This window comes from Aspergillus wentii (genome assembly GCF_001890725.1).
Source record: "Aspergillus wentii DTO 134E9 unplaced genomic scaffold ASPWEscaffold_1, whole genome shotgun sequence".
Classification (NCBI taxonomy): Eukaryota; Fungi; Ascomycota; class Eurotiomycetes; order Eurotiales; family Aspergillaceae; genus Aspergillus; species Aspergillus wentii.
In genome coordinates, this window is record NW_024467832.1 from 641180 (window position 1) to 664716 (window position 23537).

The following is a 23537-nucleotide window of genomic DNA, read 5'->3' on the forward strand; positions in this document are numbered from 1 at the left end:
AAAAAGAAAGGAAAGACGGTGAATATTGACCAATCACCGCAGGCTGTCTGCTCTGCCCTAAAAACGGCCTTCATCTGTGGTTTATTTTGGTCGTCTTGACGTCGTTAATTGCCAACCATCGCCCCATGTGCTTATGTCGAGTATTATTAGATCATATGATGCCATTCCTATGGAGGAGATAGATTATTTAGAGTCAGTCTCCTGTATCTCATACCTCGTATTATGATGCCGAGAGTCATCGCGAGGCTTGTGCTCAGTGCTCTATCTCAGAGTCAACACGCAATACGCTTGCGACATCCACTACTATCACATCAATAGTTCCTCAACTCCCTCGTTTTCATGACTCTGTGGGTATAATTTCATCCCTCCTTCTTCTCGGTTCTTTCCTCCTTCTCATATCCTGGAAACTCCCTAGTAAACCATGTGGTTCTGTTCTGGGATGGTTGATTTCCAACGCTATCATTCCCCACCTATAGAAGTAAGCCAAGGAATCATGATATCGCCCATTCGCGTGCCGGCGTAATCCAAGATGATTTGCTTCCACCAGCAGAGAGAAGCGAGCAAAAGACTGAAGATCCAGGATGAACTGGGGGATTCCGTCCGGTTCAAATCCGTCGTTGCGATGGAGAAACACCACAGGCCTATCAGATGCGTTCTGCAAGCGCTTCCCATCACATCGCAGCGGCCAATCAGAGCCGATTGTCGCGGATGAGCAACTGCCCTTCTGCTCTTGGCGCCTATTCTGGTGCAGATAGCTTTATCCCGCTGTTAAATATAGCTGCAATGCTTGTCATTCTGTGGGCATTATATTAAGGTACAGCACTTGCTGGGTCCGTCTGGGTCACGTTGTGGCCGAAGATAGAAGACAAGTCCGAGAAAGAAAGACATTCAAGACACGAGGCGAGATACGAGGACCTTGTCACTTGGCCTGCATGATATGCAGCTCATCACATCCACCTATTTTTATGAGTGACGATGTTGATCGATCAAGACAAGAGACAAAAGACGGTGTGACTGATGATCTGATAACAATACATTTTATCTGTACTTGATGAATATGAATTTTATGGCTCTTCTATCTACCTCTCATCTCTTATACACCATACATGGTACCTACCTACCTAATCCCATCTCTCCTTTTATTACTGTCTCACTTACCGCCATATTCTACCTCCGACTGAATCCCCTCAATCTTCACATCCAGCCTAGCCCAAACAGGAAGTGGCCCAGTTTGCATCGGCCGCTAAAATGTCGTTCCCGTCAATCTCCTGCATTTTTAACTTTAGAATCACGCGCCGGCCCTCTCCCTGCCCTCTCATTCGCTGCTCCTCCACCATCGCGCCTAGCTCTCCACCAACCAGGGCCAAAGGTGCAGGGATTCCCTGTTCTGTCACAACTTTCAGCATGCCCCTTCCATCCAATTAACAGTCATACTCGGAGTGTCCGTGAAGAAGCCAAGAGGGGTTTCGAGGGGTTTGTCCGTCTTACTTGGTCTTGATTGGCTGGAGGTCTGGAAATTCATGTCACTGACCATCCTGTGGTCATCCTTCTTCTTCTTCCCCTCCCTCGGACGCCCTGAATCCGTCGCCTTCTTCTATCCTCGACTTGCTTTTCTACCTTTACCTCGCATCGATCGGCTGTGATATTTTGGTCGATCCCGGTTCAGAATGGTCCACTGCTCTTAGCTCTTCTTCTCCACTTGCCATGCCGTTTCCCCTGCGACCTCGACTCCTCTTATATATCTAAAGCTTTCGCTATCTGCAGGCGGCCGATCAGTTCATTTCTTCCAAATTTTCGTCACCATCGCTTCTTTCGCTGGTCGAAAGACTCCCACCATCACTCCCCATCTGCATCCATCTCGATCGCAATGGGAAGACTAATCAAGAATCACTGGGGACGTTTAATCATTCTCACTGCTGCAGCCTGTACGTCCATCCATCTATCCCCTCTAGGAACCCTTTAAACAACCCAGACCAAAAACTAACAACACACTTACAGACCAAATCGGAAGCGCAATCGAAGGCTTCATCTGGCCAAAAGTCTTCTGGGACTTTATGTCCAAGAACCTAAATGGCGCCGTCGCACCAGTCCCCGTCCTCCAGATCCTCAACCTGATTATGGGCCTTCTCGGTCTGGCATGGGAATGGCCGCTCAAGCCATTCGCGGGATCAGGTCCCCATCGCAGCATCGAGTTTCGTCTGATATTATACCCACTCAGCGCTTTGCTTGCTGCGCTGCTTTACCAAGGAACCGATCCGGCTATCTACTACCTTGTCGGGGTTGCGGTGTACTTTTGGGCTTATAGTGAGGGCGAGGTATGTTCTGGTTTCAAGTTACACGAGAAAAAGACCAAAGCATCTAACAGTCAACTAGGTTGTATGTCCTGAACCATGGACCCTCCCCAAGCGAACAAAAATCATCAGAGCATAGCATGCAGCTCATGCTATCCTGCTATCAAAATCTACACTGTACAAAATAACGACTTACGAAACGACGACTACGATACCAACGCACACTTAATATAATGACTGACTCGATATCACTGGATCTTTCCCGGTTCATCGCTTACGATGAACACTTGTCCTTGGATAAATAACTCTCTATATTGACTGGCTCAAGAGATGTTTGGCGCTGGGGATATATTCATCCAAGACAAATTTATGTATTATAGTCCCGTACTAGAATTCAAATACATGAAAGTGCAATTCACTAGTTACCACGGAGTGCTTCCAGAATAGTCAACCCATGCTTCTCGGCTTGTCCCAGTGATGGAGTTTCATGTACACATTCTCCACCGGAGTATGTGTGTTGATAATCATCTTATGCAACGTAACATGCGCCTCGTGGGCTTTTGTGGTCATTTTGACCAAGAGAAGATGGAATGATCCATTAATCTAGCTGAAACGCGCCCTCCATCAATCTGCTGTTTCTGCCAGTCATGTTGAATACGGGCAATTCCGACTCTTCGACTATGAGTATAGCAAGAATGACACCAGCGATGAGGTATCGGCATTGGTTGACCGCGTTTTTTTTTTTTTTTTTTTTTTTTTTCGCGACACAAACTGGCCGTGGCTCACGGCCGACGGATTGGGGACCAGCCCTAATTGAGATATGAGCGACAGGGCTCAAGTAGATGTTGTTGATGTTCCAGTCTTATTTTAGGCTGGCTGTGGCATTAGTCGTTTGAACAGCAACGCTGGCGCCATCGACAACGTTGAAGCTATAAATTCGTTAGCTCATCTGCATCTGAACATATACATCAATTTTTCATACTTACCGGTTCGAGAGAAGAGCAGCCTGTCAGTACGCGATTATATTCAATAACGAAAGGCCAGTTCTAAAACTGCATCGAGGTCATATACCAAGGTAGGCTTTTGTGGTCTCGAAGTGTTTTCAATCCAATTCAAGCAGGGACTTATGTATGTACAATCGGGAGGAACTCTGAGAGATCCGGGACTGTTTTGATGGCATTTTCTTCTAGTGTCAGCCTATGCAGGGACAGTTCAATGTTCTTAATTGATCGGATGAGAAGGGCATTTATATAGGGATGAGTTGAGGGAAGAGTTGGTAGGCCACTCTACTGGTTTTTATATTTGCCAAGCAGGTGAATATACTTGATTTGAGCAGTATTTCAAGTTAAATTAAATCAAATATATCTTGGAATATCTCCATTCAATTCAAAATCGAAGGTGAAATCGATATTGTATAAAGTAACGCTATTCCATATCAGGCAATACGTCCCTTCTGCCTTGATGCCTTATATTATCCAAGGCAGCAGTCGTCGAAATTCCTCGAATCATCCAAACTTGTATTCAACAACCCCCCAAAATGACGGGAAATACGAGATAAAAGCCCAGAATATCCCATGAAACAAGTGATTCATCAATCGAGCAAACTTTTCTCAATACGTAATTGGCATTATCTGCTTTATGAACTAACTGCAGATACTTCAAGCCATCGCCAGCTCGTCAAGAAAATGTCGCCTTCGGTCTCGGTGCGAGACAGCCATTCTCAATACTGGAATGCACACGACAATGACTCTGACGATGTTCCTGTTAATAAAAAGACAAGCTTTAACGGGAAACTAAGCAAATACTTGCACTTGTCAGATAATAATGCCGCAACTACAGAGACAACTCCCGACAGCACATCCGAGTCAACCACTTCAGATCGCCCAAAGCGAAAATCACGACTTGAATCAGAAGACACCACCACTTCAGCGCCCGATGTCTTATCACCTTCAAAACGGAGAAAAGCACCCACACCAACAATCCCACGCATAACCCGCTCTCGATCTACCACCGCCCTATCCTCTCCACGATCAAAGTCTACACCTCAATCACGCCGAAAGACCAACAAATCACCCGAGTTCCAAACCCAAACCCAGACCACCTCCTCATCCACCTCCCTCCTCCGCGATACCATCCCTCCCAATCTAACCCTCCTCCTAGTCGGCGTCAACCCAGGCATCCTAACCGGCACCACAGGATACGCCTACGCCCACCCCTCGAACCTCTTCTGGAAACTCCTCCACTCCTCCGGCCTCACCACAATCCGCCACCCTCCCTCAGATACATACCGACTGCCAGAGCTATATAACATCGGAAACACGAACATCGTCGAACGTCCCACCCGTGACGCCAGCATGCTCAGCAAGGCCGAGATGGACGCCGGTGTGCCTATTCTTGAAGCAAAGATAGCCGCTCAGCGTCCTGAGGCGGTCTGTCTGGTTGGGAAAAGTATCTGGGAGGCTGTGTGGAGGGCTCGAAAGGGGAGAGCGATTCGGAAGGAGGAGTTTCGGTATGGGTGGCAGGATGAGTCGGAGAATATGGGCAAGGTGGAGGGGGAGGGGGAGATTGAAGGGTGGAATGGGGCTCCTGTTTTTGTGGCTACGACAACGAGTGGGCTGGCTGCTGGTATGAAGCCCGCAGAGAAGGAGGCAGTATGGAAGGAATTAGGGAGTTGGGTGGTTGCAAGGCGAAGAGAACGGGGGATCGTATGTGGGATAGCTTCATGATACTACCAATTGGGTAACATAATAGTGCTGGAGTTGTACAGTTTCGGTTAATTACTATATAGGACGTGAATGATGAACATATTTCCAACCCCACTCAATTCAACTACTCGACAATTTTACCAACAAGACAATTAAATACGAGAGGAAAGCTTTGGTATGCAATTCATTAAGAGTCACATTTATCAATGACGAGCACAGCCCATCATCACCTATTATGCTTCATCATAGTTTAAACTCCCTAGCATATCCATGTCCATAAGCTCCATCCATGATAACACATCCCCGCTGTGCGAAATGAACAGAGCCCGCTCATTGTGAACATAAAAGCAAATAGTTTCATAAGAGATTCATAATCTCAGAAAGGCTGAGAGGAAAGAAGAAAAATGCCAATGCCATAGGTTGCAAGTTGGTATTTTACCGGGTGACGCCGGTGGGACCTTTTCTGGTGTCCCGATCACCGTTGTGCTCCCGAGCCTGTTGAGGAAAAGCGTCAGTATCCAGCTATTGAGGTTGGTGAGAAGGAAGACGAACAGTAGATGCCTGGTATTCGCCCTTCTCGAGTATCTGCTTCATGATTTCGTCCTCGTCCGAGGTTCCAAACTCAGTCTCGAGAAGGCCCTTGCTGGCTCCATCGAGGATACCCTGAGTGCCGTGTCTGTAGGGGACAATGATCAGCATCTAGTCTGCTTGAAACTCGATGTAATTGACTTACTTGTGAGTAACAAAGATCTTCCAGCCGTTCACAACGTGAGCCAGAGCAATAGAGCGGTCTTTGCGCCAGCTCTCCAGGATTTGAGGGTCATCGACGAAGACAATGAAGTCCTCGGAGTTACCCTTGTAGAAGACCTTGGAGTTGGTAGCGTTTCCACGAGTCATATTGCTGTTGTTTTCGAGGCTTGTGAGGTTCTGGTGTCTTTTCCTTGACTTGATAATGCTCCAGAAGATGGAATTCTCTCAAGAAATAACTTCTGGGAGGTTCAGAGTCGAAAGTAAAGGTCGCGTGAGATGATGGTGGATGACGTCACCAGCTGTTTGGTGGGGAAACGGTGGGATGAGGAGGTTTTGGTTGCGGAAAAGATTCAGCCAAAGGCAAAGTTAAGACAAATGCAATCGAGTGAACTCTGAGCAGAGAATGGTTTCTGTAATTGATGTCTCTTCGTTGACGCTGAAAGCATCGCCCTTTAAATATGGCCGTCTGGAGCCAACTTGTCAGTGACCGCGACGTCATCGCTTTCTTTCCCTTGTTTCGATCTACATATCCAGGTTCCACTTCTGTCCAGGAATCCAAATGATTGCTTCCCTGCCACCGGAATCATGGGAACTGCGGTTGGCTGCTTACTGCTGCTGTTGTGTGGGGAGCTGTCTCAACGATATTCTCGCCATTTCTGGGTCTTGCTAATGATGTTATGTATCAATAAGTCATATTACGTCCTGCCAAGCGCCCGCCATACTATGTATGCCACCTCATCCACCTCATCCCCACCGCTATCGAATCGCCCAGAAGCAAAAAACAAATTGCTGTGCCTGACTCCTCTCTTGATGCAATCATGCAATGACTGCGGGTTCTCCCCACCCCCAGTTGCATCATCAACATCGTCATGCTCCACTTCCCAAGCCCAAGCTTGGGCGAGATTTCTTTGGTTTCCTGGACAGGGAATTGAAAATGCCCGTCAGACGTGGGCTTCTCCAGAAAGTATTCTCGGTGAAAGCTCCATGAAATCTGTCAACTTCGTTCGTTGAGGGAATGTCTGGATTGGGAGCTTCCTTTGGCACACCCTTCTGTCTAGATCGCTTGGTCCGTATGGTCGATGCTGGAGAAGCTTCTAGCATAACAACATATTTCTCATCGGTTTCAAGCCCTTCTGGTGGAACATCGTGCCTTCTACTGTCAATAATGTCTTCCTTAATGTTGCCAGAGCTTTCCAAAAGGGGGGCATCAGGGGCAGGAGTGGTATTGGGCAGGGTCAAAGAGCTGGAACGCCTGGTGAAACCCGGGCGAGTGGTCAATCGCCTCATAATCTCACCAGATCGGAAGAGAATATCGCCTTTCTTCATAACCAAGCCAGGAAATGGAAGTACATCCCGTGTGTATATTTCCGAAATCAACTTCTCCAAGCGAACCCGATCCTGCCTTTTGGTTGCTACTACCCAGGCTGACTGTGGGGAAGGAGAGATTTTCGGTCGCTCCATTTCACCATTGTTGGCTTGATATGCGGCCTCATCAAATCTATACGGGCAATGTGTTTTTTTGATGACTACATGTTGCTGCAGGTTGAATTTCATACGCGAGGCGGCTAGCGAGTGCGTAGAAGACCTTCGGGCCAGGGGGCGCCCCGGATGAGGCGCGCGATTCAAAGGAGCCAAATCCAGCGCCACGAAAGAATATCTTCTGGCTTCCAACGACAATAGTTTTGGTATGTCGGTCAGTGCAGCAGCAGCTTTGAGCATCTCAGTATTCCATTGCCGTTCCTCTGCTGCCGATGACGCGCTTAGGATAAGTTCAAACTTATCATCCTGATCCGAGAACGTCAATTTCCATGAAAACAACCCATAGCAGTGAAGACCTATTTTTACTATCAGTATGTGGCCCGCGGACAAGCGTGGAAGCTTCATCTTACCTCTCCCATTTCTCAGTGCCTCGACCATTATATCGGAAATATACAAGCATGCTACGGCTTGCAGCCTTCGATTATCGTCGCCCACTTTGGCAAGAAAAAAGTATCCTTTGAACAGAACGCAGACCATGTATTCTCCCATGACCAGCTCCGGCTCTTGGTAAGTAACATGAAGAACACCGCAAATTATCATTGGTCCCAATTGTTTGTAGACGTCGTTGAGAGTTTCCTAAGACAGCATCTTGCATGAGCAACTAGAGTGTCACAAGAGATAGTATGAGCTCTTACAGATTCTGGGAAGCCCAGGCGCTCTTGTAGTAAGATCGTCTTCTGAATTCGGTCCTTGACAATGGGATTGCCAGCTGCAGAGTTAATGCAGTTTACTGGACCTTTGATATTTTCTAAAGCTTCTCCAATCCCATAATGGGAAGTTGGGCAATCACTGATTGGGGTGTGTTTCAACAAATCCTGGAGTAGAAGCGGATATTTACACACACGCTGAATTGGCTATGTCTAGGTCAGATCCCTAAATTGTATCTCGCGGAGCCGCGGTACGAACCTTGATGAGAAGATCACTCAGTGTCATCGACTTATTGTCATCCAGGATTCTATTATTGATAGACGCCGCAGACTTCGACAAGGCCTCAATACCTTGGTCGTAGAACTGCCAGTCGGGTACTGACTGACGCAGGAACGCGACATCTTGTGCAAGCAGTTCATAATTACCGCAGAACTCCTCATACGCCGCAAAAGAAGCTGACTGCAATATAAAGAGAATTATCAGTGACTGAGTATATCAAATGAGTCATTTATTCCTACCAGTTTCCCAATTTTATTAGCCACATCAAGAGCTTTGTAAGGGCTTGCAGTTTCTGCCTTGAGCTGAGCATTGAACAGGCCCCTGAGAGTTCGAGATCTTAGAGATCTGTTCTGCTCGTTTCTGGGACCTCTGAAATCCATTATGCTTCCACGGGTTGCCAAATTAGCACTGCTGGTGCGCATAGAATCGGATTGTGGCATTGCCTTTTGAAGCTCTGCTAGAAATTTCTCATGGATTTCACAAATCCGCTCAATGTTGCGGTATACATTTGGTCTTGTTGGAAATAAATAGAGCACCTAGTGGTTATAAAGCCGGTTAGCCAATGTAAATCCGAGGGGTTATACTTTGACCGACCTCACTGAGAGCCGTTAAACCACAAACATAATCAGACTCGGTTGTAATTATCTCTCGGAGTACTTGCCATCTCTTGATGGCCCGATTGTGAGCTGCCTCGTCGATAGAAGGACTGATCACCTGCCTTGAACTCTCCATTGACCCACGAATATCTGAACCGGTGCTTTTTGTGGTGCTCCGTGTGGTTCTTCTCGACCTCACTAGACTAGCAATGCTCATTGTTGCTGTCTTGACAGTTCCAAGGTGAGATGAGTGCTCCGAATCATGTTCCCAATGCTGTTCTTGCGTTCCATAGGAAGACGGCCCGTTGTTGTTGTAAAATTCGGCCGACAGAGGGTCTAAATCAGGCCAACCCTCAACAACCTTTTGTGGTGGATGAGGTGGAGACCTATTTGGTCGTAACTTGTTCATCCAGAATAGGAAACTAGGCCCTTTTTGTTGTTTTGAGGTAACACAAAGACTGGAAAGCTCGTCCACCGGTTTTGGGATACCAAGAAGAGTAGGAGGCCCATCCAACTGTTCAGAGGGATCACGAGGAGTAGAAAACTTGTCCACTTGGTCTGGACTGTCCTGGGGGCTAAGAGGCCCGCCCACTTGTTCTGGGGCATCACGAAAAGCATGAGGTTCACCCACCCTTTCAGCTACATCAGGAGTAGAGGATTTGACCACCGGCTCTATGGTATCATCTGTAACTGATTCATCGGTGTTCTCTTCTGGGAGCAGGTCTATCCGCTTCACTTCTGATTCGGGGCTATGCAAGAGTATAGCTGGGGGGTCGGAAGTAATATTCTCTTTGGACTCCATGGTAGCGAGAGCAACTTGAGAGACTGAGTAATTGATGGAGACAATGTCAAAGTATCGAGAATATTTAGGTGGCAGACAAGACGAGAAAGTTGGGAAGCGACGGATTGCATGGTCAGTTGGAAGTCACAACCGTTAGAAAAACAGAGCAGCACAACAGGAAGGAGAGAAACCAGCGCACAGACGGAAATCTGGTACTGTGAATAGAATCATATTCTCAGAATGGTAGGCCCCTCAGAAGGAATGATTCAAATTAGTGACGCCAATTAGTATCGTAAAGTTGCCCATTAACAGAAAGCTCTGGGGGAGGCAAAAAGCGATCGAACTCGATCCATCTCGTTCGTCATTCGACTGCTATACTCACTAAACCTGAAAGCCGCCCTTCAAAGCAAAGGAGAACACAGAAGTAGAGCTATCAAAAGAGGATATCTTCGTCTGTGTAGTGACGGTCTTGGGGATGCCGTAGAAAACACGCCAAGCACATGGAATTCCCCCAGATTCGCGAGACCCACCAAAGCCAGGCAACATAAAGTTGTCGGATACAAATCACAACCACCATCGGCTCCAGTTTATATCAACTCCGTCATGTTTTAAAACATTCTTGTTCTTCTCTATTATGGGCATCCCCATGGACGATAACATTCATACCCCCACTTTACCCTCCGGGCCTACTACGTCCGGAGGGGCTCCCCGCGATCTGTCGAAGCTCACCATTATCGAACTGACGCAAGAGAAAGAGCGGATCGAAGAGGAACTGTCAGCACTGAGCAGTGTTCTGAGCTCTGTGAGTATACTTATCCTAGCTGGCTTCTTTTTCTCTCTATATTTTCCTGCGTGGCATAGACTAATGATGAGCGTTTTCAGCATGGAGTCCACATGAACACCACGTTGACAACCTTCGATGGCTACCCTCGCGATGATGTCGATATCGCCCAGAGTAAGACTGATTTGTTGTATATTCAGCGGCGTATTTACTGAGATCCGATCCAGTACGAACGACGCGAACACGAATAATTCGCCTCCGAAACGATCACAAAGATGTCATGGCACATCTCGAAAAGGGTCTCCATGATCATTTCGCAAACCTCCAGCGCGCACAGGATGCTTCTACAACTACCAACAATGCGGGAACACCTATGGCACTACGTACAGCGACGGGTGATAACAGTTTGTCGGATGCTGGCTTGTTAGGAACACCGTTCGCAAAGGTCAACAGCGTTGTGCCCGGGAGCCCAGCGGATCAGGCTGGTTTGAAGGCTGGTGATACTGTTCGAAACTTTGGAGGAGTGAACTGGATGAACCACGAACGTCTTTCCAAGGTCGCAGAGACTGTTCAACGGAACGAAGGGGTGAGTTGCGTTTTCTGGCATTCGATATCACAGCAAGGCTAACACGCTATACAGCGTACCCTTGTAGTCAAAATTGCAAGGAAAGATGGCTCAGGCCAAACCACAGAGCTGGACCTGCAACTTGTTCCGCGCCTTAATTGGGGCGGTCGTGGCATGTTGGGCTGCCATCTTGTTCCATTGTGATAGGGTGTCAGCGTGGGAGGCTTATTACTCGAAGAAGAAACCCCCAGAAGGAAAACATCGTTATATCCATGCAAGGAATGTAGAATTTATGAGTTTATTTTACGAGGAATGCGACACGGTTTCTCATGATGGTTTCGCTTTATTGTTTACTTAGGAGAGAAGAGACATGGATTCTGGCGTTATTTAGGCTCGTTTTTCGATGAGATTGCAGTTGAATCAACAGATTGTCCCAGTAAGCCCTTGTACTGATGTGAGATTTACTCTTCTTGACCGTGATGTAGACCTGCGATCGACAGTCGATGGCAACAAACAAAGACAGTGGCTGCAAGGCTCCAATCCCGCGGGGCACGGCGGCCCTGAGGCAGAATCACGTGACGCTGACTGGTGGTGACCGACTCGGGGCAAAAATTCCATCACCAGAACAATTAATATTGCGAGCATTTCTCATTCTGCCTCTCCCTGTCCTCCCCCCGTTCCTCTGAACACCCCCATCCCCATCGCTCATCGTCTGTCGCATCCGCCAGTCGACTTTTGACTCTTTTCCTTCTGTGTGAAATTTTTTCGACTCATTACCCTTTAACGAACGTCACATAAACATCATGGCTGCACCCACTCCCACCTTCAAGCTCGTCCTCGTCGGTGACGGTGGTACTGGTAAGGCAAGTAGAATGCGCTCCCTTGAAGTTTTCTGTTGATCCTTTTTTGGCTTGAATGCCTTGTGGTGTCGTTGTTGACCTACATTGGGTGTTGTTTTCCCCCCCTCACCTTCCCCTCCGCCGTCAACAAAAAAAAAATCATTCAACCAGCCTTCCTTGCTGTAACTATCGCTAACACCAAATTCTATACAGACCACCTTCGTCAAGCGTCACCTTACTGGTGAGTTCGAGAAGAAGTACATCGCAACTCTCGGTGTCGAAGTGCACCCCCTTACTTTCACCACCGTATGCCCCGCCAATCAGCCCCGCTTTAATGTTCGTGTCGACTAACGTGAGCAACAGAACTTGGGTCAAATCCAGTTTGACGTGTGGGATACCGCTGGTCAGGAGAAGTTCGGTGGTCTCAGAGATGGATACTATATCAACGGCCAGTGCGGTGTCATCATGTTCGATGTTACCTCCCGTATCACCTACAAGAACGTTCCCAACTGGCACCGTAAGTTTACCCCTGCAGGTGTTATATGATCACATCGCTGATTGCTCGGCTCAAGGTGACCTCGTCCGTGTCTGCGAGAACATCCCCATCGTGCTCTGTGGTAACAAGGTCGATGTTAAGGAGCGTAAGGTGAAGGCCAAGACCATCACCTTCCACCGCAAGAAGAACCTGCAGTACTACGACATCTCCGCCAAGTCCAACTACAACTTCGAGAAGCCCTTCCTCTGGCTCGCCCGCAAATTGGTTGGCAACACCAACCTGGTAAGTGCTCTTTGTATCTTGATGATGATACCATCAACTGACAAGATCTTAGGAATTCGTTGCTGCCCCTGCTCTCGCTCCCCCCGAGGTGCAGGTCAACCCCGAGCTCATGGAGCAGTACCAGCAAGAGATGAACGCTGCCGCACAAATGCCTCTCCCCGACGAGGACGACGCAGACCTCTAAGCGTATTCTCAATGAAGTCTTTGGGGCTGGACTGCGGTCAGTCCTTCTGGCTGACGGGCCACCCCAACCTGCTGGCTTCGTTTTACAAAGCCTCGAATTACGATACAACGAAACCTGTCGGTGGACTGGCCCGGGGACGGCGGCATGATTACGCATTTTCGATTTTACCACTAGTAGTCTAGACTCTTTATCTCAATTTTTTTTGTTTTCTAAAACGATTATCTGTTAACGGCACAAAAGCAAAACTGTCAGCACATGGCTGCCATTGAAACATCCTTAACAACCTACAATACTAAAAACATCCCTCTGTTTATCTGTTACAGTGCACGGAGCACCGCTCTAAACAAGGGAAATAAAAAAACTACATCTTTTACACGAGGTCCACGAGGTCCAACCAGGCAACATAAAATGCACCTAAGCCTCTGAGCATCTGATATCAGAATAACCTGTACTGCGAATTCAGAAATCATGATCAAATGTAAATATGTAAATGATTCATGTCTCCTAGGGATTTATCACGATGATGACTATTGAAGAAACAAACATCCAAGTGACGTCACTAGGTTAAAAAAAAATGAAACAGCAGAAAAGAAGACTAACACGAAGAGGGAATAAATATTATGCATACATGGGGAGTCTTTGATGAAATCGCCTGCAATGTTGCTCTCGATGTAGAAACTGGAATAGGTGATAAAATGGGTAATGCCCGGGAAAGCAAAGAAAATAAGATAAAATGGGTAAAAGGGGGAATAAAAAAGAAAGGAAGAAAGGGAATAGAAGAGGTGTATCTAGGGTATCTTCAATGGGGACGATATTAAAAGTGCTAAAACATCGTCAAGATCAGAAATCCGCCCGCCCAAACGCCGTAGTTGATGAACATTAGTAAAGCAAGCCGCGTGAAAACCCCTAGTTGACGCCCTGGAAAGAGAAGTTAGCAATTATGAGATGTAAAAGATGGAGGGGAGCAAAGCATACGAATAAGTAGGCCAATTCTCTTGTTCCCAGTCTGGACACATTCTTCCCTGCCTTCTCGTCAAGAGCTCCCTCGATAAGTTCTCGCTTCTTGTCTTGGAGTTCAAGAATTCGATCTTCTACCGTATTCTGAACCAAGATTCGGTGGACGTGGACTTCTCGCAGCTGCCCGATGCGGTGAGCACGGTCGATGGCCTGTTCCTCGATGTATGGGTTCCAGAATGGATCGAAGATGATCACTTGCGAAGCAGCGACGAGGTTCAGACCCGAGTTCCCAGCTTTCAGAGAGACAAGCATGATCCGGCAATCAGGGTTGTCGGTAAAATCTAAGACAGCCGAGTTACGGTCCGCAGGCTTCATACTTCCATCATAGCGCCGGTATCCCCATCCTCGTCGGACAATTGGGACTTCAAGAAAGTCGAGGAGAGAGGTGAACTGGCTGAAAATGATGGTTTTCTCGCCCTCGCCACGATCGTAAGCCGCCTGAAGAAGCTCGAGAGTCTTCTCAATCTTTGCGCTAGGTATCCAAGTTTTCTCAAGACGACGCAGATACTTGCGCTTCGACTTCTGGTTCTTCGAGGCCTCCTTCTTGAGATCTGCCAGAGTTCTCTTGGGCTTCTTGGCCATTTTGCCCTTGGATTTGCTAGAACCGCTTTCTTCGTCGTCATTCACAATGAAACGGGTTAGGCCTTCATCGTCGCTATCATCGTCATCGCTGTCGTCTTCGGCCTCAGGTGCTGGCTTCAGAGGCACAATCGGGTCTTCCTCCTCAGAGGGGTCGGGAAAGTGGACCTTTTTGAAGGAAACATGATCTGTGATCTTCTTTGGGTCGACCTTACCACGACAATTCGGGCATTTCACTTCCACCGAACCATCGTGGCCTTGCTGTACCGACAAACTAGGGTCGGAAATTCTCGAGAAACATTCAGCACAGGTGCTATGTCCGCAAGGGAAGAAAATGATTGGGTTGTCGACGGCGTCGATACAGATGGGACATTCCATGTCCTCATTATCCCTCAGACGGACAATAACATCCTCCCCAAATGCTTTAGCATTCGCAACGAGATCAAGCTCATCTGTGTTGGCGTTGGTTTCAACACTAAAGTCCGTTATCAAATGCGGGTGGCAGCATGCCTGTCGAAGTCGGAGAAGCAGAACGAGAACATTGGAATAGTTTCGGCCCACGGTACCAGCTTGGAGATATCTGTTGAATTGAAGCTGTGTTCGAGTCTCCAGCGCTGTGTATAACGCCTGTTCATCCTCACTGAACACAGCGTGAACCTTTTCTGAAATCCTCTCCGGCAATTGCAAAATTGGTTTACCGTCGATCTTCGAGTACTTAGTTCGCCGCAGAAGAACTGCCTTGAGTAGAACTTGGAGCTGTTTCATCGCTTTTTCCTGGTTGGCAGCACTGCCGCTCTTCAACGGTCGCGTAAATTCCTATTCAAGCAAGGGTCAGCATTCGATTTGATTATAGAAGGAGAAATAAGTTTAACTTACAGTATTGAATCTCTCGAGGTTGTTGTATGGCCGGATGCGAAGGAATTTCAACAAGGAGTGCAGTTCTTCGACGTTGTTCATCATAGGGGTACCACTCATACACCACCGGTACGTGGTATTGATACGGCAGCAGGCCAGGGCTGATTTTGTATTCCGGTTCTTGATGCATTGAGCCTCGTCTATGATGACACGATGCCATTTGCTATGGGGTCCAAGAACAGGCAAGGTATGCAGCATCTCTCGAGACAAGGCTTGTTCGTTGGCACCAGATTTCTGCAGCTCATCATACTTTTCCTTTCGTTTCAACTCAGAAGACAGAGTTCCAAATGTGGTGAGGACAACATCGTAATTCTTGACATCTTTATAACCCGCAGACCGTTTGTCACCGTGTAAAACGTACACGGAAAGCTGGTGTCTCCCGGACTTGAGCATCCTCTGAACCTCCCGCTTCCACTGCTGCATCAGAGAGACGGGGGCGATAATCAGAGTAGGTCTCCGCTCGGGATCAGTAGACGGGTTGGACACCATAAGAGCGATAGCTTGTACTGTCTTTCCTAGACCCATATCATCGGCAAGAATGCCACCTTTCTGTTCGCTTTCTTCCATCGATTTCATCCAGGTCAAACCCAGTTTCTGGTGCTCTAATAGAGGATACCTAAGAGCTTCCGGTGTGCCTTCGCGATTCTCCTTGGTCAGCTCCGAGTCAGGTCTGATATTTTCGAGTAATTGTTTGATCTCTTCGTTAATTTTCTTTGGATCTCCTCCAGATTCGTACAGGTCGCTAGAAACAGTCAAGTCTTAGCAATATCAAGAAAAGGGGGTTGGGAAAAAGCTTACTTCAAATGCATAATGGATTGATCGAATTCGAGATCCGGAAGTCTCCCAGCGACAAAATTGTCAAAGGGAGAGGAGGATGGGAGAGGACCAGGGAATCCCCCATAGAGAGATCTCCCCGCATTTTCGAGTAGATTTCTTCCAGCATTAAGCCTGGCCATTGTATTTTGCAAAACATTTGGACCGTACATGGGACCTGGATCTCGAATTGAACTTGGGCCCGGTACGGGTCCCAGAGAAGGATACGAGGGAGGGAATTGCCCTGGACCACGAAAGCCCGATGCCTCGCCCCCGAAAGGTTGAGAGGGCACATACATAGCCGGAGGGCTTCCAGGCTTGGGATAAATTTCTCTGGGGCGGAATGCGGGTGGAGCGTGGTGGCGACGGAAATCATGCGGTGTGATCTCTGCAACATCGCTATCATCACTATCGCGAAATGGGGTTGACGGAGGCTGTCGATGTCTTGCCTGGTTCATACCAGGAAGCGAGGGCTGCCCAAAAGTTGGACGGGGAAGATCATTACTGCGCATACTCGAAAGACCAGTTTGGTGTAAGCTAGGAAGTCGTAGAGCTTCTCTCTGATTTAGTCCGTTTGTCGGAGAAGTAACTGTAGGGAATGGAAGAGACGACCCCGAATAGGCTGTCGAGGAGCTTCGAGCCGATTCTGGTCGTGACTGTTCGTACAAGCCTTCCGTCAGTCTCCGAGCATATTCTTCATCGCGGCGCTCCTGTTCCTTTCGCTCTGCGAGGTATTCCTCTGCTTTTCTCTGTTCTTCCTGGAGTTCGAGTAAGGTATCACGGCTATCCAAGCCCAAAATTCTATGCAACTCATCATCGGCGCTATCGCCAAAATCCTGTCCAAGTCTCTCCATCTGGCTACTTCTGGGAGTAGATAATGGACTAGAAGATAAAGAGCGTAAATGGCTTGTAACACGCTTAGATGGTTGCTCTGGACCGTCTGAAAAATCGACGTCGTCACGCGTACGCTTGCGGATAGACAAAGGCCCCTGGGTCTGGGCGTGGTTATTCCAATCTGCACGATAGCGAAGCTGCGGCATCCGCGATGGAGCAGGCATGGCAGCGGATTGCCCTCCCCACCGGGGTGGTGCGGGGGAATCAAATGGGCTGGAATCAATGCCGCCATCCAGCTGAGCATGAGACATGTCTGAGCCTGGCAGAGACGGATGAGGAGATGGGCTGGTTTGGCTATTTATTCTAGGCTGTTCGACTCGACGTTCCGCCAGTCGGGCCTCCAAGTCTTTGATGACATCCAGGATCTCTTCCCTTTCAGCGATCGATCCAGGTCGTTGTTCGTCTAGACTCTGGAGAATAACATGATGCAGCTGAAGATCGTCCATGATTTCGTCCGTGGACGGATCAGGAGGGAGGGTGGACATTGTTTAAATAATGAAGAGGCCTTCAGCCTGACAGAGATAAAAAAAAAAAACTACTGCTGGCAAGGCTGGCCGGCCAACGACCCAAGGGCAAGCTGATGCCACCACGGGGCCGCCAATTATGGGGCGCGGATCAACGAGCAGATCCTGGAGGCCGTGTTACATCAAAAGAAAAAGCACCAATAGCAAAAGAAAAAAAGAACCGGACTTGATGTTGTCCTCGGTGGACCGAAAGGTCTTTGCAACAAAGGGTGCTGGGGGATTGATTAATTAGTCGGAACGGTTTTCCCGCTTGGCGACGGGGAGAAACGAATGTTATCTGTCAGGGAGAGCCTCAGGCACACCACCAGGGAACGATGGCTGTTGTTTCAGTCTGGGAATAGTGGCGTGGTGAATAGAGGTGAAATTTTTTCTAATTTGCTGGTGAATCGTAAAGGGAGTGGGGGGTGTTATAATGAAGGGGGAAGAAGGCAGCAACGGTGGCGGATAGGGATTTTCTTTTCTTTTTCTTTTTTTTTTTTCTTCTCTTCGTTGTGTTTTTATGCGACGAGGAAAAGAGAGGGGCAAAAGGCAAGATAGAAAGAAAGACGAGAAAAGAGCCAGTCTGGCTATCACCAAAGACCTCTCCTTTAGCTCACTTTTCTTTGATCGTCGAGGCACCCCAGCTTCATTAGAATGCGATTATGTGATTGCTCGAGGAATGGTGATGTTCGCTATGTCCCACCCCAATTCATCCAGGAAGTCTGTGTCTGCCTGGCAAGGGATAGGATAGAGATGGAGATGAGGCAGCCAAAGTCATCAAATAACTAGAAGCGTTGCAGAATCTTCCATCAAGTATGATATGGCCCGCAGTGCAGTGCATCTGATATCATTCACAGGTTCGAGGGACAACACCATGAATGCCAGCCATCCCTTCTACGGAGTAATTTTCGAGGCTAGGATCTTTTTCCATCTCACTGCATACTGTTTAACCCATCACCATCCAGTCACAGTCAACTTATCACAATTTCTATATATACATTTTTGCACTTGAAACAACTCGACTCCGCGTCACGTCGCGTAGGACTAAATCGGATAGGTCACAAAACTGTATTGCCCCTTTCGGCATACGCGATCCGTGGACGGCGCACGCCAAGAAATATTAGGTTAGACCCTAAGAAAGGCCCCGATTGGGAAAAGGTGGCCGAATGAGCAATGATGTCTCGGAGATAGATACGGTGTCTGAGGGGACATTGCAGATACTTACGACTTCTGTCTTATGTAGGTGGGTGTGTGACGATCATTATCTACATGGCACATGGGGATTGGATTTACATTGCGTCGATCTCTGTTGAGATCTGGCCATCGATCGAGATCAAGACAAGAGACGGTGTATGCATATGTATACGGAGTGATATTTTGTAATCGCTAAAAATGTACATTAAACTGAATAATCGTAAAAAGAAAAAAAAGGGGCAGAGATCAACACAGCATCCAGGCCATCATGCCAATCCATGCTCCCGCAAAGACAGCAGTTAAGATCCCCGCGCCAGCTTTGTCGGCTGTAGTGATCGTCTTCTGTGCGGTAGTACCACCGTCATCTTTACTTCCTGTACCAGCAGATGGATCGCTGGAGCTGTTTCCTCCGGTAGTGGACGTCACCGGGCCTGTGCCATTTTTGGCCATGAGATTTGCCGCGAAGACGCTCGTGGTGCTGCACTGCTCCTCCAATCCAGACCATCCATCCCATTTCTTAGTATACCATCTCACACCACAAGTGTTGTTGCTGTTTCCCGTGCAGGCTTCAGCGGCGGCTTCTGCAGAGCCCTGTAATTTGGGGAGGATGGTGTCGGATGTTGATGGGACCAAGAGGGATGTAAGCGCCAGCCAGTTCGAAACGAGACCCTTGAACAGGATTTCGTTGTTGTTGCAAACCTCATTCGGCTCGCAAGTAATCTCGGACATGATGTTGCCACCGTAGCTGGATGGGAAGAACTTGTCCAAAGTGACGTTGAGAAGGCCATTCACGGCGTTGAGCCACTTTGTCTTGGTAGTGCCGTTGCTCTGTCATCGTTTCCATTAGTATACACAGCAGGTAGCAGGGGAAAAGTTTGACTTACGTGATCGTACATGTACGCTGCACCACCGAGGAACATGCCATAGTTATATGACCACTGCTCATTTCCCTGGCTCACGCAATTGTCGTCGACCGTGGTAGAATCGGCGACATTCCAAGTCGAGTTGCTCAGTAAAGGTGACGATTCAACCCAATTCCAGACCTTGTTCGCCCAGTCATAATACGTCTGGTTGTTCGTGTATCGAGCGAGGCGAGCAGATAATTGAAAGAGACCTCCGTTGGAGACCGAGTTTTTCATCGTGTATCCAGCTTCGTAAACCCAGATCTGCCAACGCAATCCACCATTACAAGTATCTGCATCCCAGCGACGGATCTGGGTGTTGAAGACGCCTTGTGCTAGAGACAGCCAGGAATATTGACCATCGACATCGGGATACGCAAGCTCGGCAGCAGTCATGGCGGCGAGACCCCAAAAGACTTGGTCATCGTTTCCCTTTGCCTTGTCAGTGGAGATCTCTAACACATGTAACTTGTAGCACTTACCAGATAGCTACTGTCGTTGGCAGGCATGTAATCACCGTCTCCAGCCTGCCACTCCATACCCACGGAGACTTCATCGTTGTACGTCGTGTCCCCGGTAGCATACCAGTATTCGATCAGAGTCATAAACATCACACCACCTTCCCACCATGTGTTTGGCAGCTTTCCGGGAGTCTGGCCTGATTCATTACCGTGGTAATGGGACATCATCCCGAAGGCCGCTGTACTTGCGGCATCTTTTAAAGATTCTATGGCATCGATGCATTAGCTCAGCCATGTGAAGACATGCAGGATGTGGGGGAATAAGACAGGTAGAGGGAAGCAAGGCAGAAAGATAGGAGATAGGAGAGAGGCAGAAATCTCAGCACGTACGGTCATCATTAATGTCTAGATCGATGGCTTGCACTAATGGTGAAACCAGCAGCAGAAGCAGCCAGTTTCTCCAACTCGACCAGTCCCCCAGATTAAACATGGCGGCGGAAGAATTCAAACGAGGGGATATTGAGATAAACCACTGGGAGAGAAATGCAATAGAACAATAATTAATGCAAAGCTAAGAAGAACATTGCCATTTACATAGGCTTTCTGATTAGTGTGCCCCTAGAAAGACACAGTTAAGGAGAAAAGCCATGGGTCCCTCCACAACCATTTTTAAACACCAGCGGAGTGGTTTTCAGTACACAGTAGTACACAACCATCATGCTAGCTTGTTTGCGATCACAACGAAGGATAAAATAAAATAGTACTAAGGAAATGAGTTCTAGCGGTGACTTGTCATGCCTTGCGTATGCTCTCGCGAAAACGACTCCACTTAGGATCGGATTTGACGACGCACCGCTAGTGAAAAGCTTGGTTGGGCGGGTATATCTCTTAGCCCGGAAGCGTCGGCTTTGCGCAGCGCAGAAAAATAGCATCAAAGACACACTAAACGAGCCAATAGTGCAGAGGATAAGATGAGATATGGCCCAGCATTGCCCTGGGGGTCACACCTATTGGTCATCTGGCCAGATTACCCCCCACTCCCACCCACTCCCCAATTTCAAGCCCATTGTTATGTGTATTGCCGACGCAGTGGAGGGAAATTTGGTGAAACATACCTGCAGCCCCAGGATTCAAAGAGTCGTCAAAGAATACAAAAAGATCCCCTTTTTAGATGAATTGTGGCAATGCGAGATGTAGAATGTAGACGCCACCTGGGTAGCATCTGGCCTAGACTGGAGTTGTCATTTTAGTAACAAGACCAGTTGATCCCACGAAAATTGCTTGTTCAGACTAAGCGTTGGTCAGTGACTGGTTAAATACACTATGGACTCAACTTACACAGGCAGACACATTCTCGCTTCTCTGGATTAGCCGATTGTTTCAACTTGAGTTTTCCAGGTCAGAAAGATCGTGGGCCGGACGCATGTCTAACAAATATCGCCCGTCTCCCTAAAGAAACCTCACCAAGCCGGTCAGATAGGACACTGAGAGATGGCTGGTGGCATTTTCAAGAGCAGAAGACTCAACAGACAAAAATTGGACTGACGGCTGACGAGGCCGACAAGTCTGTCACTGGATTGCCTTTCTTCACCTTGACCTCTGCAAAGCGACTGAACCTCACGATGGACAAGTCCACAAGGAGAGACACAGGGAGAACTCAGTTCTATCCTCTGGTCAAAATGGAACCATCTTGACGCTTCATCGAGTTCTAACCTCGCTCGCTTTTCGTCCTCATCCTCGTTTCCGCCTGGCCTCTGCTATTGAACCAAGCAAAGCAAACAACTTCATCTTTAGACCACCAGCACGGAAATCCGATATCCTCCCTATTTTGACATAGGCAAGAACAGCGATTCAAAAGGATAGCAGAATCAGTCCTGTGTTATTCCTATCCATCCATTCTGGTTTAAGCTGACAATTAGTGACGATGTTTCTTGCCTTCAAGACATCACGATGCGATCGAGAAATTGAGGCGAACCGCCCGAGGAATCCTGGCCATACTCCTATACTCATATAGAGAGCATTATCTCAGTCTTTGAGGTATCTCATCCCTGTACTCCATGACAGAGCAGTGAGCACGCGACCGGGCTCTCATCTCCAGGGCCGTCGCACAAGGGGCCCAGGACACAACGTAGCAACAGTCAGCACCGGACAGAACATGGCTCGGTTCACGAACTTCATGTGGAGTCGGATCATTATTTTCAACTGGAATCAAAAGAGACTACTGTGCGAAATTTAGGGGCGGGGAGATGCAAAAATGCAGATCTCATGGCGTTGGGGAAGAGCCTTCCCCAGCAGATTCGGTCTTTCAGCCTGGTCAGATAGAGTTGCTTTGAGTAATTCTATGGCGTTAAATGCACTACTAACGATAATTCAGCTATGGCGTATATATCCAGACAGATACTTTTACATATCTGTTTGACAACAATGCCAGAATATCCTTAGATCATAAATCGTATGCGTAGAACGTTGATATCATCCTAATCACAGGAACCAATTCAGCCTCGGTACGGCCACCGCCTCGCTTTTTCGCGTGCATCACATGCGCCCGCCGAACTCTCCGGGGAAGCTCATTTCATCCCCATCTTGGGCCACGGTTATATATTCATTCCTGTTCGCACCTTTCTTCTTCAAGATTCTAATCCCTCCTTTCATCCCATCTATATATCCATCTAACCAATCTTAACAATTTATCCATCCACCCACCTACCCCTTTCACCATGACTCTCAAGAACGGTATGCACAACCGGCTGATTACTGTTACATTGCAGACCCTGGAATTCTAACAATATCTCTTATCGACTATGCAGACGCTTTCCCCTCTTCTGCCGCGTTTGACGTGATCAACGCCACCCTCCAGGCCGACGAGGCCGAGCGCAAGGACGCCATCAAGAAGGCCAACGCTGTCGTCGCTTTCAATCTCAAGAACGCAGACGGAAAGGAGGAGGCCTGGCACCTCGATCTCAAGAAGGACGGTGTTGTCGCCAAGGGCGCTGCTCCTGCTGGTGGAAAGGCTGATGGTGAGTTATCGCCCTACCCCCCATCTCCTTATTCGACTATATCGAAAGACAAAAATGAAAAGGAGAAGGTCGCTAATAAATCCATCAAATAGTCACTCTCAACCTCTCTGACGCAGACTTCGCTTCCCTCGTCTCCGGCAAGGCCAATGCCCAGCGTCTTTTCATGGGCGGCAAGCTCAAGATCAAGGGTAACATCATGAAGGCGACCAAGATGGAGCCTGTCCTCAAGAAGGCCCAGGGCAAGGCCAAGCTATAGATACCCAGTCAATTTTTGTTTTGGGCGTGCGTGTGTTTTACAATGTATTTATCGACTATATGACTACCTATATGTTTTCAGGTTGGGAATAAACAAATACTGAGTGATGGCTTAACAGCCAGTTTTTTTCCATTTTATGACATCAGGTTGCATTTCTTTTCCTTTCGTTCGTTCTTTTTTTACGGAGTGTTTTATCTCATTCTGTAGATATGAGGGGGTATAGATTCATTTTCCTAAGATGGTATCAAAT

General features: G+C 47.9%; 10 protein-coding genes across 10 annotated transcripts; 6 read left to right on the top strand and 4 right to left on the bottom strand.

The window, feature by feature from the left end:
• The first annotated feature begins 1017 nt into the window (after positions 1 to 1017).
• ASPWEDRAFT_33581 (uncharacterized protein) lies at positions 1018 to 1924 on the top strand. Its single transcript, XM_040833821.1, has one exon. The coding sequence runs from the start codon at positions 1058 to 1060 to the stop codon at positions 1496 to 1498; it is 441 nt and encodes a 146-aa protein (XP_040693917.1). The 5' UTR covers positions 1018 to 1057; the 3' UTR covers positions 1499 to 1924.
• On the top strand, positions 1426 to 2719 carry ASPWEDRAFT_33582 (uncharacterized protein). The gene is made up of 3 exons (XM_040833822.1): positions 1426 to 1925; positions 1999 to 2315; positions 2374 to 2719. Exons 1-3 carry the CDS (start codon positions 1868 to 1870, stop codon positions 2428 to 2430), a joined length of 432 nt encoding a protein of 143 aa, XP_040693918.1. The 5' UTR covers positions 1426 to 1867; the 3' UTR covers positions 2431 to 2719.
• Positions 2720 to 3976: 1257 nt separating this feature from the next.
• ASPWEDRAFT_22439 (uncharacterized protein) lies at positions 3977 to 5079 on the top strand (the record flags this gene model as incomplete). The annotated part of the gene is made up of 2 exons (XM_040832335.1): positions 3977 to 4996; positions 5059 to 5079. The coding sequence occupies 2 exons, from the start codon at positions 3977 to 3979 to the stop codon at positions 5077 to 5079; spliced, it is 1041 nt and encodes a 346-aa protein (XP_040693919.1).
• A 145-nt stretch (positions 5080 to 5224) lies between these two features.
• ASPWEDRAFT_195148 (SBDS family protein) lies at positions 5225 to 6253 on the bottom strand. Its single transcript, XM_040832263.1, has 3 exons — positions 5730 to 6253; positions 5549 to 5672; positions 5225 to 5491 (listed from the first exon to the last, which is right to left on the bottom strand). The coding sequence occupies exons 1-3, from the start codon at positions 5891 to 5893 to the stop codon at positions 5432 to 5434; spliced, it is 348 nt and encodes a 115-aa protein (XP_040693920.1). The 5' UTR covers positions 5894 to 6253; the 3' UTR covers positions 5225 to 5431.
• A 360-nt stretch (positions 6254 to 6613) lies between these two features.
• ASPWEDRAFT_100140 (putative Rho guanyl nucleotide exchange factor) lies at positions 6614 to 9610 on the bottom strand (the record flags this gene model as incomplete). Its single annotated transcript, XM_040827281.1, has 6 exons — positions 6614 to 7581; positions 7636 to 7861; positions 7921 to 8139; positions 8192 to 8392; positions 8452 to 8748; positions 8807 to 9610. 6 exons carry the CDS (start codon positions 9608 to 9610, stop codon positions 6614 to 6616), a joined length of 2715 nt encoding a protein of 904 aa, XP_040693921.1.
• A 307-nt stretch (positions 9611 to 9917) lies between these two features.
• ASPWEDRAFT_195111 (putative 26S proteasome non-ATPase regulatory subunit Nas2) lies at positions 9918 to 11289 on the top strand. The gene is made up of 4 exons (XM_040832262.1): positions 9918 to 10391; positions 10472 to 10544; positions 10598 to 10956; positions 11011 to 11289. The coding sequence occupies exons 1-4, from the start codon at positions 10224 to 10226 to the stop codon at positions 11137 to 11139; spliced, it is 729 nt and encodes a 242-aa protein (XP_040693922.1). The 5' UTR covers positions 9918 to 10223; the 3' UTR covers positions 11140 to 11289.
• Positions 11290 to 11625: 336 nt separating this feature from the next.
• Positions 11626 to 12940, top strand: ASPWEDRAFT_33588 (Ran family GTP-binding nuclear protein). The gene is made up of 5 exons (XM_040833823.1): positions 11626 to 11798; positions 11988 to 12080; positions 12138 to 12291; positions 12347 to 12552; positions 12605 to 12940. The coding sequence occupies exons 1-5, from the start codon at positions 11739 to 11741 to the stop codon at positions 12734 to 12736; spliced, it is 645 nt and encodes a 214-aa protein (XP_040693923.1). The 5' UTR covers positions 11626 to 11738; the 3' UTR covers positions 12737 to 12940.
• A 702-nt stretch (positions 12941 to 13642) lies between these two features.
• ASPWEDRAFT_22444 (DEAD/DEAH box helicase) lies at positions 13643 to 17439 on the bottom strand (the record flags this gene model as incomplete). Its single annotated transcript, XM_040832336.1, has 4 exons — positions 13643 to 13654; positions 13712 to 15148; positions 15209 to 15989; positions 16046 to 17439. The coding sequence occupies 4 exons, from the start codon at positions 17437 to 17439 to the stop codon at positions 13643 to 13645; spliced, it is 3624 nt and encodes a 1207-aa protein (XP_040693924.1).
• A 1458-nt stretch (positions 17440 to 18897) lies between these two features.
• Positions 18898 to 20504, bottom strand: ASPWEDRAFT_166330 (glycoside hydrolase family 76 protein; the record flags this gene model as incomplete). Its single annotated transcript, XM_040829974.1, has 4 exons — positions 18898 to 19479; positions 19536 to 19985; positions 20036 to 20280; positions 20405 to 20504. The coding sequence occupies 4 exons, from the start codon at positions 20502 to 20504 to the stop codon at positions 18898 to 18900; spliced, it is 1377 nt and encodes a 458-aa protein (XP_040693925.1).
• A 2208-nt stretch (positions 20505 to 22712) lies between these two features.
• On the top strand, positions 22713 to 23417 carry ASPWEDRAFT_33592 (SCP2 sterol-binding domain-containing protein). Its single transcript, XM_040833824.1, has 3 exons — positions 22713 to 22747; positions 22822 to 23031; positions 23124 to 23417. Exons 1-3 carry the CDS (start codon positions 22732 to 22734, stop codon positions 23285 to 23287), a joined length of 390 nt encoding a protein of 129 aa, XP_040693926.1. The 5' UTR covers positions 22713 to 22731; the 3' UTR covers positions 23288 to 23417.
• The last annotated feature ends 120 nt before the right edge of the window (positions 23418 to 23537 follow it).

What these genes read in the sequence shown, in the direction of transcription:
- ASPWEDRAFT_33581 (XM_040833821.1), top strand. Translation starts at nt 1,058, where the DNA reads ATGAATTTTATGGCTCTTCTATCTACCTCTCATCTCTTATACACCATA.
- ASPWEDRAFT_33582 (XM_040833822.1), top strand. Translation starts at nt 1,868, where the DNA reads ATGGGAAGACTAATCAAGAATCACTGGGGACGTTTAATCATTCTCACT. An exon ending in CATTCTCACTGCTGCAGCCT is followed by an intron (nt 1,926 to 1,998) that starts GTACGTCCATCC and finishes ACACACTTACAG; the next exon opens with ACCAAATCGGAAGCGCAATC. An exon ending in GGGCTTATAGTGAGGGCGAG is followed by an intron (nt 2,316 to 2,373) that starts GTATGTTCTGGT and finishes ACAGTCAACTAG; the next exon opens with GTTGTATGTCCTGAACCATG.
- ASPWEDRAFT_195111 (XM_040832262.1), top strand. Translation starts at nt 10,224, where the DNA reads ATGGGCATCCCCATGGACGATAACATTCATACCCCCACTTTACCCTCC. An exon ending in TGAGCAGTGTTCTGAGCTCT is followed by an intron (nt 10,392 to 10,471) that starts GTGAGTATACTT and finishes GAGCGTTTTCAG; the next exon opens with CATGGAGTCCACATGAACAC. An exon ending in TGATGTCGATATCGCCCAGA is followed by an intron (nt 10,545 to 10,597) that starts GTAAGACTGATT and finishes GATCCGATCCAG; the next exon opens with TACGAACGACGCGAACACGA.
- ASPWEDRAFT_33592 (XM_040833824.1), top strand. An exon ending in TGCTGGTGGAAAGGCTGATG is followed by an intron (nt 23,032 to 23,123) that starts GTGAGTTATCGC and finishes TCCATCAAATAG; the next exon opens with TCACTCTCAACCTCTCTGAC.
- ASPWEDRAFT_33588 (XM_040833823.1), top strand. Translation starts at nt 11,739, where the DNA reads ATGGCTGCACCCACTCCCACCTTCAAGCTCGTCCTCGTCGGTGACGGT. An exon ending in ACCCCCTTACTTTCACCACC is followed by an intron (nt 12,081 to 12,137) that starts GTATGCCCCGCC and finishes CGTGAGCAACAG; the next exon opens with AACTTGGGTCAAATCCAGTT. An exon ending in GAACGTTCCCAACTGGCACC is followed by an intron (nt 12,292 to 12,346) that starts GTAAGTTTACCC and finishes GCTCGGCTCAAG; the next exon opens with GTGACCTCGTCCGTGTCTGC.
- ASPWEDRAFT_195148 (XM_040832263.1), bottom strand. Translation starts at nt 5,893, where the DNA reads ATGACTCGTGGAAACGCTACCAACTCCAAGGTCTTCTACAAGGGTAAC. An exon ending in AAGATCTTTGTTACTCACAA is followed by an intron (nt 5,673 to 5,729) that starts GTAAGTCAATTA and finishes TGTCCCCTACAG; the next exon opens with ACACGGCACTCAGGGTATCC. An exon ending in GCGAATACCAGGCATCTACT is followed by an intron (nt 5,492 to 5,548) that starts GTTCGTCTTCCT and finishes TTTCCTCAACAG; the next exon opens with GCTCGGGAGCACAACGGTGA.